General features: G+C 40.1%; 1 protein-coding gene and 1 long non-coding RNA gene across 5 annotated transcripts in view; both read right to left on the bottom strand.

Annotated features, from left to right (window-relative positions):
* LOC122542210 (carnitine O-palmitoyltransferase 1, liver isoform-like) overlaps nucleotides 1–14055 on the bottom strand; it is a 108334-nt gene that overhangs the window by 19023 nt on the left and 75256 nt on the right. For all 4 annotated transcript variants that reach the window (XM_087978277.1, XM_043679700.2, XM_043679701.2 and 1 more), the window contains exons 12-13: nucleotides 5538–5643; nucleotides 1755–1871 (exon numbers count right to left, since the gene is read on the bottom strand). In XM_087978277.1, coding sequence (XP_087834403.1) covers nucleotides 1755–1871; nucleotides 5538–5643 — 223 coding nt within the window. The remainder of the gene's footprint in view (nucleotides 1–1754; nucleotides 1872–5537; nucleotides 5644–14055) is intronic.
* On the bottom strand, nucleotides 3060–5530 carry LOC148141212 (uncharacterized). Its single transcript, XR_015752560.1, has 2 exons — nucleotides 4161–5530; nucleotides 3060–3241 (listed from the first exon to the last, which is right to left on the bottom strand). It is a non-coding gene; the product is annotated as an uncharacterized LOC148141212 (long non-coding RNA).

Below are 14055 nucleotides of genomic sequence, written 5' to 3'. Positions count from 1 at the left end.
TCTCAATGACTCTATGACTCCGTTATACAGACTGTTACTCTTATAAACGTGCTGAATTGCTTCAAGAGTAAATATATCGCATGTTGCATCGAATCATGAACAATTCAAAAGTTCCAAGTTTGAGCCTCAGCTTTTTCCAAATTAGATCTCATTTGGGGTGCTCCTGTTAGTCTTAATAAATCAGAGTTCCCCTATCTTTTCTTTACTGGCAATTCGCTACTAGATGGTGGATTAAATAGGATAGAAGACTCCACTGTCTAGGTTTACACATGCAAAACCGTCACCTCAGTAAAGGTCTATATTAGAGTCACAGAGATATACAACACAGAAACAGACCCTTCAGTCCAACTCGTCCATGCCGACCAGGAGCACACATGATTATAAGTGATTTTCACTTTAGCAACTGTGAATTCAGCATACCCCAAGAAGCCAAATCTTCAGTTGGGGGGTGGGAGGGGGCAAAAAACACATTGATGTAGAATGTACAATAAAAAATGAAAGCAATTTTGAAATTCTTTCCTGTGACATGAGAGTCACAAGAAAGATGGCATTTATTGGTCATCCTAAGCAATGTGCGAAGAGATGGTAGTGAGCTTTTTTTTGGAACCTCTATAGTCCATACAGAAAATATACTTCCATTACGCTATCAAGGGAGAAAAACCAGGATTTTTAGCCCATTGACAGCAGGGAATGTTAAGTACATGGTTGAAGAGTGTGATGCTGAAAAAGCACAGCAGTCAGGTAGCATCTGCAGAGCAGGAGAATCGAAGTTTCGGGCATAAGCTCTTCATCAGGAATGAGGCTTGTGGGCCATGGGGGCTGAAAGATAAATGGGAAGGGGTTGGGGTGAAGGTAGCTGGGAATGCAATAGGAAGAGGAAGGTGGGGGTGAAACTGATATGTCAGAGAGGAGGTTGGAGCAGATAGGTCGGAAGGAAGATGGACAGTTCGAAAGGGAGGTGCCAAGTTGGAAGGTGGGAGGGAAGAGAGAGAGAGAGAGAGAGAGAGAGAGAGAGAGAGAGAGAGAGAGAGAGAGAGAGAGAGAGAGAAAAAAAAATGGGTAAACTGGTGAAACCCACATTGATGCCATGTGATTGGAGGCTACCGAAGTGGAACATGAGGCGTTCTTCCTCCAGGCATCGAGTGGTTAGGGTTTGGTGGTGGAAGCGGCCCAGGACCTGTATATCCTTCATCGTCAACCCCTAATCACCAGTGCCTGGAGGAAGAACGCCTCATCTTCTGCCTTGGGACCCTCCAACTATACAGAATCAATGCGGATTTCAGCAGTTTACCCATTTTCCCTCTCCCTACCTCATCCCAATCTCAACCTTCCAACTCAGCACTGCCCTCTTGAACGGTCCTACCTGCCCACCTTTCTTCCCACCTATCTGCTCCACCCCGCCTTCATCTACCTATCGCATTCCCAGCTACCTACCACCAATTATCTGTCAGTCCCCTTCGGCCCACAAGCCTCATCCCTGATGGGCTAATGCTCAAAATGTCGATTCTCCTGCTCCTCGGATGCTGCCTGACTGGCTGTGCTTTTCCAGCATCAACTCTTTGACTCTGATCTCCAGTCCTCACTTTCTCCAATGTTAAGTACATGCCCAAGTTAGAAAAAAAGTTAAAGGTAGTGTCCACAATGGCCCCTTAGCTCTTTAGTGGTGGAAGCTTGGGAGGCTACGCTGAAGAAAACCTGCGATGTCCTCAATATTTGTCAATAATGTGGCAGAGGTAGAAAGGGAAATATCTCACCTCCTTTGGGATGTCCCACTGCAGTCTCTGTGGCAATAAAAGAGTAGTATCTGCTTCGCCTTTACAGTTACCATCGTCATCATATCCCAGTTGAAAACTGTCTGTGGCCAAAGCATACTGTGTAACAAAAAGGATGCAGAATAAGTTATAAAAGCAAGCAAATACCGTATATACTTGAGTAATAGTCAAATTTTTAAACTACTTTTTCAGGTTAAATTTATGGGGTCGACTATTACATGGATACTACTTTTGACAGGCTGAAATTCATGCCTGTCAAAATTCATATTGTATCACTAGCAAGTCCAACTGATCTCTAAATGAATATAAGAAAATAAACAAATTATGGTAATACTGAAAACCCGGAGTGGAACACAACAGCCAGCTGAATGGAAGACCAGTAGCAGAGCGGAACAATCTGCAGACTGGAAAACTGGAGTGGGATGTGACGGCTGACAGACTGACTCAAACATTGATCTGGTATCTTTGAAGAACTAGAGTTGAATTTTACATGAGAGATATGGAAAATTCCAGGTTATTCAGCCAAAAAGTAGGGATCGACCTTTACATGAGATCAACTATTACTCGTGTATACACAGTAACAAAATCTGGGAAAAATAGGACTAAATGTTTTATAAAAGTTGAACTAATTTTTCTGCAGAAATCATCCAGATATGAGCAAAATACATGGCAAATCAAAAGTTTCACTCTTGGCAGAACCAGTTCACATTATCTACACGATTTATGGGGTAAGGAGCAAATATCCAATGTTTCAAGCCCTCATAACTGAAGATGCATTGGAAACTTGAGTAAACAAGACTAGAAGAGCATGCATTTTTAACTTTCCCAGTGAAACCAACAAGTCTGTCCCTGTTCTGTATCTTTGAGATATTTTCTTACATTTTAAACACTCCACATGATTACACTGTTTATTCTTTTTCCAATATAACTATTATCAATACATTCTCACTTTTTGAATGTAGAACCAAAGTTGCAGCTTTAGCAAAGGCTAAATTAAACAGAAAACCATTGCTTCTGAATTTTTGGTCCACTAATTGATTGTGGTTTAGTTTACCTTGGTTCAAAGTTGTAAAATATAGTTTTGACAGATCATATTTTTTGACAGTTCTGTTAATTTCTGACATGGCACAAAGTAGAACAAATGGCAAAGAACACAATGGAAGAAACACATGAGGCACAGGTCATTCCAAAAACAAAATTTAACTGCCAAAGCACAACACTGCACAATCAAGATGGAGCTCCTTTTATGCAAGTGAAATGAAAAATAGTGAAAGGCGACAAGATAACAAAGTGATCAATACAAACTTTATTCAACAAATTTAAAAGAAAAACTGTACAGGAAGCTTTTGAAAAAAATAATGATTTTACACTGCAAGAACTCTGTTGCACACCCACATCAAGTTCCTCATACTGAAAGATCTTTTGCCCATATTTTATTGCTGTTGAACACTGAGGAATGGAAGAATCAACTGCAAAGATAAAGAAGGAAATATGTTGTTTCAGTCAGTTAATTAAATGGTAAATTTGGTAGAAATGCTGTATATTACCAAGTTGCACTTATGAAAAACAAACAGATTTATAGACAGCAGACATATTGCATATGCTTCAACTGTAAACTGATGGTATCTCCAAGTGACAACAGTACTTTAGTACCAGAAAATTCAAAACAAACTCTTCATTATGGCGCAGAAGCAGACTCTGATATTAAGATTACAGAAATGACTAAAAAGGTTTAATGCTGTAATTAACCACAACTAACAGACATATCCCCATTGAAGGCAACTTTAAACTTATTCACCATAGGTTAAGATTTTCTCTGTGCAAGATGAAGAAAAAGTATTTACAACTTTGTTAGAGTTAATATCTCTAACAGATTAACTTCTCTCTTTCTATTCTAAACCCTTTTCATTCTTTTTTCATAATGTATCACATTTTATTTTCTTATTTTTCATTCTTTACTTCTCACATTTCTTAGTTTATCTGCCATATCACCAAATTATCCATTTTGCCTCCAGAATAAAAATCAGTGTTCTTGGAACACGTGGAGCCTTCTGAATTGCATCAATAAAGAGCAACTTCCACTTTTCTGGTGGGGGGGAAATGTGTGCAAATAAGAGTCTCTAACTTGATTAAAATAGTTAAAAAATATTACTTTACAGTTTGAAACTTGATATGTTATAAACTTAACCAGATCAGCTTCAAATATTTCAATAAGAGAAAAAAATCACTACTGGTGAACAAGTTACTAATTCAATAAGGATGCAAGTATAATGCAGCAAGGAACATGGAACAAAAAAAAGGTGCAGGAATCATTCATTCAGTATTTGAAGTAATAATTGAAACTGTGATATCTAGAATATTAGAGGATTCATAAAATAATGAACTTACCAGAAAAGTACGGGAGAAGAATCAAGGTCCTTCTTGAACAAGGTGAAGTACATCAGCCATCCTTAGGATTTATGTTTTCCTTAGGTACACAGGTGTCTTGTGTTGAACTCAGTTTTAACTAGTTATTCAACACAAGCCATCCTGCTGCAAGTTTCTTCTGATATTGACATGAAAAATTTTGCTGGAATTTAATTTTGGCTGCAACAAACTAAACATGTCAACACCCTAAACAGTATGTCTTTTGACATTTTGTGCTGAGATATAAATCAATGTTTTATATACCTATTTGGGTATTGAATGCTACAATTAAAATGATGTGCTCTGCTACTCAATACTATTTTGTCATCTATGCTGGGTGTAAGAGTCAGTCATTCATAACAGGTCGAGAGTTTTAATGTTGCTTTGAGTACTCATGCACAATTAAAGCCAGTAAATTAACTGAATTATTTTCAATAGTCAAGAAATGCTTTCACCCCGATTCTTGATATTATCCTGCAAAATACAGCAGCCAGATTTTCATTGTTGAAAATATTCAACACCCCATCTGTACTCCTTTTCCATTCAAAAACTGAATGGTTTGATTCAACATTTCTAGCTTAAAACTTTCCTTCTAAATTGCTAATTATTTTGCTAAGTTACATAACAGCCATGTAGAGGAGCACAGATAATAGTTAAGAATGATAGAATTATACAGTACAATATAAGAGTCATTTGGCATAACATACTTTGGCTGGCTCTTTCAAAGAGTTATCCATTGGCTTCATTCCCCTGTGCTTTCCTTTGTGCTGCAGGATTTCCTATTCACATTCACATGTAATTTCTTTGCAAGTTCCAATTAAATCTGCTTCAATCACACCAGCAGTAAATTCCAACTTGCTGCATGAAAAACCATTCTCCTCTTGCCTTTGGCTCTTTTACTAGTGACCTTAAATCCATGAACTCATTATTGCCAATGGGACCATTTTCTGTTATTTAAAACTCTTCATAATTCTGAACACCTTGATTAAATCTTCTCTCAACCTTCTATTTCTTGAGGAGAACAAACCTGGTTTTCATCACATCTCCAAAAGATCAGCTGTCTCCCATTCCTGTGCCCCCCAGTAAATATCTTCAGCATCTTCTCTAAAGGCTTGATATCCTTGACACAAAGGGTTTATTTCTGTATATTTGAATTTCTTTCTTAGAGAAAATTATTCAACTAACATTGATGAAATCGGTCAGTGATAAATTATTGCAACATTATATTCTGGAGTATTTTTACAAATATTTAGGAATAAAGACCTAAATTGATATTTTAATTAGATAACAACAGTCCATATATGTTGGTGATATTGTACTTAACGGTTACAGTTGAGTTAGAAACAAGCAGTCTGTTACCTCCCATAGATGTCCAATGATTGGTGCATCAGCCCAGGAATGTTCTGCATTTAATCCCACTTTTCCATTTGCAAACACAATGAAAGTGAATGATTTATCAAACCATCTGGAGGGCAAGAAAATAGATAATAGGATTTACTTAAACTTGCTAAATACCGTTGCTGATGTCTCTCACACACACACTCTTTAGGTTCTATCCTCCTAATACAATGTTTCATTCCCTAATTCAAGACAGTCAAGCACCAGTATCACTTAGAGACAGATGGAAGGCAATATTCCAATGTGTCTTGCTTTCAAGTTACTTTCTATTTTGCTTCAAGCTTTTTCCAAGTGAATTTTACTTCAGCATGCGGAGGTAAACACCAGACAGTTCGCCAACCTGTGGCTGAAGCGTCTCATCAATAATAGTCAATATTATTTTAGATTCATAAACCTGGATGATGGGTTATAATTCAGGACCCCCATTTGGGCTAACAATAGAGAGAGCAAGAAATAGAGCGAGAGCAAAAGCGAGAACTTAAGAAAGCCAATCTTTGCTTACTGGTAGTCAAAAACAAACAACTATTTGACTGAAGTTATGTTTCAGAGACTTGACCACAACGTTCGCTGACGATGCAGTACAATACTGAGGAAGTGCTGAACTCAGACATGCTATCTTTTGAATAAAACCTCATTTGCTCAGTCAGGTGGGCATGACAAATCCTGTGAGACTAGCACCTAGGGCAGGAGAGTACATGTGAGCCTAATAGGAGCCCTAATGCATTCAAGTCCATGGCGGGGGGTGTTGGGATTGGGCCTGCGGTGTTCAGGTACAGCCTCCTTTTGTTGATTAGATGAGACCAAGTTTAGACTTCAAAGGGAGACAAAGAATTTTGCAGCTTTACAATCCTGTGAAGGAAGTTAGAAGAGTGAGGATCCAGGGAGAAGAAAGTGTATGTATAACAACAGACTTTCACCATAGAAGGGCCAAATGGTTCAAAAACACCTCAAGCACAGAAGTGTGGGATTGGAGATGAGAGAAGGTAGGTTGAACCATATCAACAGCATTAAAGAAACAGTCACTGGCAGGAGTCTTCAGCTTCACAGAGATTCGTCAAAGAAAGAACACTAAGGCCACTTTTGGAAAAAAACAGATTTTACTTGCGCTTAGCTAAGATAGTAAATAAATTTGTGTCTTAGTGTTGAACCTCAGGAGATAGGTGAGATATTAAATCAATATTTTGCTTCAGTTTTTATTGTGGAGAAAGAAATGGAGGTTAGGGAACTCCAGGAAATAAATACTGATGTTTTAGAACCAATTCACATTCACATTACAGAACAGGAAGTACTAGGGGTTGCAGAAAATATAAAGGTGTTTAAATCTCCAGGACCTGATCTAGTACATCCCAGGACTTTGTGGGAGGTTGGGGAGGAGATTGCAAATATTTGTGTACATATAAATAAGCGTGAGGTGCCGAATGACCGGAATAAGGCAAATATTGTGCCTTTGCTTAAAAAAGGGACATATGAAGCAGTCAGGGAACTATTGAACCGTGAGTCTGGCTTTGGTGGTAGTCACGTTGTTGGAAGTGATTCTGAAGAATAGGATTTATAGGCAATTGTAGAGGCAAGGAACAATTAGGGATAGTCAGCACGGGAAATGGTGAGAGGGAAATGGTGTCTCACAAACTTGATTGAGCTTTTTGAGGAAGAAATCAAGATGATTGATGAGGGCAGAGCAGACGACCTTGTTTATTTGGATTTTGGTTAAAACCTTTAACAAGGTTCCATATGGTAGTCTAATTAGTAAAGTTAGATCACATGGGAGCTTGCCAATTGGATATAAAATTGGCTTAACAACAGGAAACAGTGTGATGGAGGAGGGTGTTTTTGGACTGGAGACCTGGAACCATCAGTGGTTCTGCAGTGATCAGTGCTGGGTCCACTTTTGTTTGTCGTTTATAGAAATGATTTAAATGAGAACATAGAAAGTATGGTTAGTAAATTTGTGGATGACACCAACATTGGCGGTATAGTGGACAGTGAAGATGGTTAACTAAGTTTACAAAGAGATCGTGATCAATTGGGTAAATGTAGTAAATGGAGCTTAATTTGGATAAATGCAAAGTATTACATTTTGGTTAAACAAAGATATGACTTATACAATTTAAAGTAGGGCCTTGGGCAGTACTATAGAACAGAGACATTCAGGGGTTCAGGTACATGATTCTTTGAAGTCTGCACCATGTAGATAAGGTGGTTAAAAAAACCTTTTGGCATGCTTGCTTCATTATTCAGATCTTTGAATATAGGGACTGGGACGCTATGTTAAAGTGTCGCAAGATGTTGGTGAAGCCTCTTCTGGAGTACTGCTCCAATTCTGGTCACTCTATTATAGGAAAGTTATTACACTGGAGAGGGTTCAGAAGAGATTTACCAGGATCTTTATTGGTCAGAGTATTGAGTACAGGACTTGGGAGGTCATGTTGCGGCTGTACAGGACATTGGTTAGGCCACTGTTGGAATATTGCGTGCAATTCTGGTCTCTTTCTATCGGAAAGGTGTTGTGAAACTTGAAAAGGTTCAGAAAAGATTTACAAGGATGTTGCCAGGGTTGGAGGATTTGAGCTATAGGGAGAGGCTGAACAGGTTGGGGCTGTTTTCCCTGGAGCGTCGGAGGCTGAAGGGTGACCTTAGAGGTTTACAAAATTATGAGGGGCATGGATAGGGTAAATAGGCAAAGTCTTTTCCCTGGGGTCGGGGAGTCCAGAACTAGAGGGCATAGTTTTAGGGTGAGAGGGGAAAGATATATATATATATATATAAAAAAAAGACCTACGGGGCAACGTTTTGACACAGAGGGTGGTATGTGTATGGGAATGCGCTGTCAGAGGAAGTGGTGGAGGCTGGTACAATTGCAACATTTAAAAGGCATTTGGATGGGTATATGAATAGGCAGGGTTTGGAGGGATATGGGCCAGGGCTGGCAGGTAGGAGTAGATTGGGTTGGGATATCTGGTCGGCATGGATGAGTTGGACCGAAGGGTCTGTTTCCGTACTGTACATCCCTATGACTATATGATACCAGGAATGGAGTGTTTGTGGTATAAGGAAAGGCTGGATTCTGGAACTTTTTTCACTGTAGTGTAGGATGTTGAGAGACGATGTTAGAGGTTTCTGAAATATTGAGAGGTATAGATAAGGTGACTGGCAGACATCTTCCATAGATGGGGGATTCAAGACTAGGGGACATATTAAAGCAAGAGGTGAAAGATTTTAAAAATACAGGAGAGGCACACTTTTTTTTTAAAAAAAGTGGTTAGTGTGTGGAACGAACTTCCAGAGAAAGTGGTAAATGTGGCTACAACATTTGAAACACATTTAGATAAATTTGTTAATAGGAAAGGTTTGGAGGGATATGGCCAAACACAGGCAGCTGAGACTAGTTTGGTTTGGAAACATGGTCGACATGGACTGATGAGACTGAAGGGTCTGTTTCCGTGCTGTACTCCTCTGTGACTCTACTTTATAAATATGAAGCAGCAATATAGAAAATTGTTCGTGGGATTTGAAGTGACACGAATCAAGAACTGGCTTGAAGGCTAATAATCATTGCATTTTATGGAGATCACAGGTTCTAAGTCAACATTACAAAGACTGCATGTGCCATGACTGTGCAACGTGATGGAATTTGATGACAGCAGATTGAAATTATCAGCAAAAAGAATAATTAAGGTGGTCACTGATGGGAGGAAAGAACACACAGCAGTCTTGGCAACAGCCAAAGCAAGTGGAAAAAGAATGGCGAGAAAATGCAAGACAGAAATACCAAGAATGAATAAACAGCAAAGACACAACTCTAATGGAAGACCAGACAAAGGAATCATGTTACAGAAATAAAATTACAATGGGCAGCACCTTATCAAAAGTTTTAGAAAATCAGATATTTAACATGGGCAGGAGCAGCAGTGCATCAATATACAGGAATCATTCTTCTGTCTATGGCTTAGGTGAGAGCTTTCAATTAAGTGATAGGTAATGAGAATTAACAGCAGCTTCTATCACTTTCAAAAATTGTGATGGAATAAACAAGTACAAAAGTGCAAAATGTGAATAAAAGAGAAAAACTCAGAATAAACGATAGATATACCAAGAAGCAGGATAAGCTTCTTCCTGATGCAGTTACATTTGCTGCCTTGTTTTAAAAATGAACTTGCTTGTTGAGACCATCACTATTTATCTTTTATTTTTCTCATTTTTGGTTTGGAACTGAGTTGAAGTTGAGAATTGAACTTTGAACAGTAGCGTGTATTTATAAAAAAAGAGAGAACACAAGACTGGTGCTTGCCATTGGAAACTGGCCTGGAAAGAGAATACAGGTTAACTGCTGCTTGAATATCAGTACACGATTCAGCATTGAGATATGTATGGGCTTCAGCAAGGCATTCATCAAGGTTCAAGCATGGGACACTGGTTAGCAAAGTTAGATCACATTGAATCCATGGAGAACTAGCCATTTGGATACAAAATTGGCTTGAAGGTAGGAGACAGAGGGTGGTGGTGGAGGGTTATTTTTCGAACTGAGGGCCTGTGACCAGCAGTGTGCCGCAAGGATCAGTGCTGGGTCCACTACTTTGTCATTTACAGTTAGTTCTCCTGTAACACCGTAGTTGCATTCCAGCAAAACCTCGTTTAATAGAAAATTGCCAAATAAAATAATGGGGCCTATGGAAAAAATGGGGTTGGGGCAGATCAGCAAAAAAAGTACTCAAATTGCTCAAATATCACCCAAACATCTAACGCAAAGTTTAGCACAGCCTGAATGAAGGTTGAAATCATATTTATTAATGAAACAAAATTAAATTTAACAGAGTGCATTTAAAAAAAATGCAAGAAAACCACTCTCTGTACAGTACCTCGCACAAAAAGCTGCACTGTTGGCAGCTGACATCACTGCATACGCAGTACGGCATGAAGACCGGCACTAACATCGCGCATGCACAGAATGACATGGACATCAACGCATGTGCAGACTGAAGCACACAGCCCAAATCCCACTGGAATCACGCTATCGCAAACAGAGGGAAACATTCTCAAAAACACAGTTCCCTAATTTTGGATTCAGAATTGGCTGGCTGATAGAAGGCAGAGAGTGATTGTAGATGGAAAGTATTCTGCCTGGAGGTCAGTGTTGAGTGGGGTCCCGCAGGGCTCTGTTCTTGGGCCTCTGCTCTTTGTAGTTTTTATAAATGACTTGGATGACGAGGTTGAGGGGTAGGTTAGTAAATTTGCAATAGACACAAAGGTTGGAGGTGTCATCGATAGTATTGAGGACTACTGCAGGCTGCAGCGCGACATAGACAGGATACAGAGCTGGGCTGAGAAATGGCAGATGGAGTTCAACCTGGATAAATGCGATGCATTTTGGAAGGTCAAACTCCAATGCTGAATACTGGATTAAAGACAGGATTCTTGGCAGTGTGGAGGAACAGAGGGATCTGGGTATGCAAGTACATAGATCCCTCAAAGTTGTCACCCAAGTGGATAGGGTTGTTAAGAAAGCATATGGTGCTTTAGCTTTCATTAACAGGGGGATCGAGTTTAAGAGCGGCAAGGTTTTGCTGCAGCTCTACAAGTCTCTGATGAGACCACACTTGGAATATTGTGTCCAGTTCTGGTTGCCCTACTATAGGAAAAGATAGAGGCTATGGAAAGGGTGCAAAGAAGATTTACCAGGATGCTGCCTGGATTGGAGGGCTTGTCTTATGAAGAAAGGTTGAATAAGCTCGGACTTTTCTCTCTGGAAAGAAGCAGGAAGACAGGAGACCTGATTGAGGTGTACAAAATAATGAGAGGAATAGATAGAGTCAATAGCTAGAGACTTTTCCACAGGGTAGGATTGACTGGTACGAGGAGTCATAGTTTGAAGATATTAAGAGGAAGGTATAAAGTAGACATCAGAGTAGGTTCTTTACGCAGAGAGCTGTGAATGCATGGAATGCATTTGCCAGCTGTGGTGGCGGAAGCAGAGTCATCGGGGACATTTAAGCGACTGCTGCACATGCACATGGATAGCAGTGAGTGGAGGGGTGTGTAGGTTAAGTTATTATATTTTACATTAGGATTAAACCTTGGCACAACATCGTGGGCCAAAGGGCTTGTTCTGTGCTGTACTTTTCTATGGTCTATGTTCTAATTCTTCAGCGACGTTATAATCAAATCATGCTGTCAAAATGGGTGTTATTCCAGATCTACCTGTATATAAACAATTTGCACATGAGTATAAGAACAACGATTAGTAAGTTTGGAGATGACACCAAAATTGCTGGTGTAGTGAACAGCGAAGGTTACCTCCGAATACAACAGGACCTTGATCAGATAGTCAATGTTGGAAATGTGTTGCTGGAAAAGCGCAGCAGGTCAGGCAGCATCTAGGGAACAGGAGAATCGACGTTTCGGGCATTAGCCCTTCTTCAGGAAGGCTAATGCCCGAAACGTCGATTCTCCTGTTCCCTAGATGCTGCCTGACCTGCTGCGCTTTTCCAGCAACACATTTCCATCTCTGATCTCCAGCATCTGCAGACCTCACTTTCTCCTCCAGATAGTCAATGTGCCAAGGAGTAGCAGATCGAGTTTAGATGAATGGGAGGTGTTGCATTTTGGAAAGACAAATAAGGGCAGGACTTGTACACTTAATGGTAAGGTCCTGAGAAGTGCTACCGAACAGAGACTTTGGAGTACAGGTTCATAGTTCCTTGGAGGTGGAGTCACAGGTTGATAGAGTAGTGAAGATGGCATTTGGTACACTTTTATTGGTCAGTGTATCGAGTAAAGGAGTTGGGATGTCATGTTGTGGCTGTACAGGACACTGGTTAGGCCACTTTTAGATCCAGTTCTGGTCTCCCTACTATAGGAAAGATGTTGTTAAACTTGAAAGGGTACAGAAAAGATTTACAAGGGGTGGAAATGTTTGAGTTATAGGATGAGGTTGAAGAGGCTGGGAGCATTTTCCCTGGAGTGTCTGAGTGAGGGGTGACCTTATAGAAAAGTTTATAAATTCATGAGGTGCATGGTTAAGGTGAAGGGCCAAGGTCTTTTTTCCAGTGTATGGGAATCCAAAACTAGAGGATATGGTTTTAAGGTGAGAGGGGAAAGATATAAAAAGGTACCTAAGGAGCAAACTGTTCATGCATAGGGTGATGCATGTACTGCCAAAGGAAGTCGTGGAGGCTAGTACAATTACAACATTTGAAAGGCATTGGGATGGATATATGAATTGGAAAGATTTAGAGGGAAATGGGCCAAATGTTGGGAAATGGGACTAGATTAATTTAGGATATCTGGTTGGCATGGACAAGTTAGATCAAACGGTCCACTTCTATGCTGTCCAACTCTATGACTACATTGCTGTACAGAAGTGGCAGCTGGTTGAATTTTGGATTGGTCGTGCCAGTGCTGGCCAGCCAACCACAGAACATTGAAATACAAAAAGAAAAAAAAAGTCAATTGGCTCTGACTATGTTTTGGGCAGGAGACAGCTTTGATTTGGAAGTTGCTGGACTGCATTGGTTTTTTGCTTTGCTTTTTCTATTATTTTTCAATTATCAATTTGTTGAAAGTTATGAGAAAAGAATCCTAGTTATCAGAAATAAGTAGAGGTCCCCAAAGTAGAGGTTTGCATTGACTGGTGACTTTGGAATTCAAGCAAGATATTCATCGCTGAAATGACTATCAAACTGGCAAACTGCTACTCTTTTAAAAAGAAAGTGTTCCTTAACTGCGTTTGCCTATCAGAAAGAGAATAGCGGTTTGTGATCAAATAGGACTGGGCTTAGATCATAGATAATAACTGGACTGCCTTGTTGTCCATTTGTATTCTGCTAAAGCTACATTTTAAGAATAAATTGTTAATTTTTGTTGGTTAAAAATTGGGTGTCTAAGATATGTTATTTATATAGTCTGGTTAGGAACAATTTTGAGGGTCATTGACTATTTTAATTTCACTGTTGTGAATCCAGTGATAGCAAGGCTGATGTGGTATGGCTTACTATCCCTGTGCCCTAACACTTGTGCATTTTTTTAGTCAGCAGTGTAGAGCCATCATTTCCTTCATCACCTTTGTGTGCGGCTGCATCAAGCGGTGCGTGGATCCCCAGCTTGGATCCCCAGTACGCAAACACCAAGTGTCACTACCTACTGAGGTTCTACCTGTCCCCAGCGTTGCGAAGGACGGGCCTGGCCTCGCTGCCGTGAACTGCTCCAAATAGTTGGACTGTTCTGTATCACCTGTCCTTCGTGGAGCAGTTTATGAAGAAAAACACCTTTGACCACAAGTCCATCAGGAAGTGGTCAGCACATAGTGTCCTTGAGACCCTTTGGGAAAAGGAGAGGGCAGATCCTATTGAGTGGTTCCCTGAGCAGACTGTCAAAGTCATTTGGCAGAATGCCTCATCGCCAGAATTTTCCAACAAGCACCAAGACATGGCTTGGCTGGTGGTGAGAAGGGCTCTGCCTGTGAGATCCTTTATGCACGCCCAGA

This window comes from Chiloscyllium plagiosum, unplaced genomic scaffold, assembly GCF_037043375.1.
Source record: "Chiloscyllium plagiosum isolate Xiang-an unplaced genomic scaffold, Cpla_swu_hap1 HiC_scaffold_33, whole genome shotgun sequence".
Taxonomy (NCBI): domain Eukaryota; kingdom Metazoa; phylum Chordata; class Chondrichthyes; order Orectolobiformes; family Hemiscylliidae; genus Chiloscyllium; species Chiloscyllium plagiosum.
Note: the sequence above shows the minus strand (reverse complement) of the source record. Positions and strands in the feature narration are given on the sequence as shown.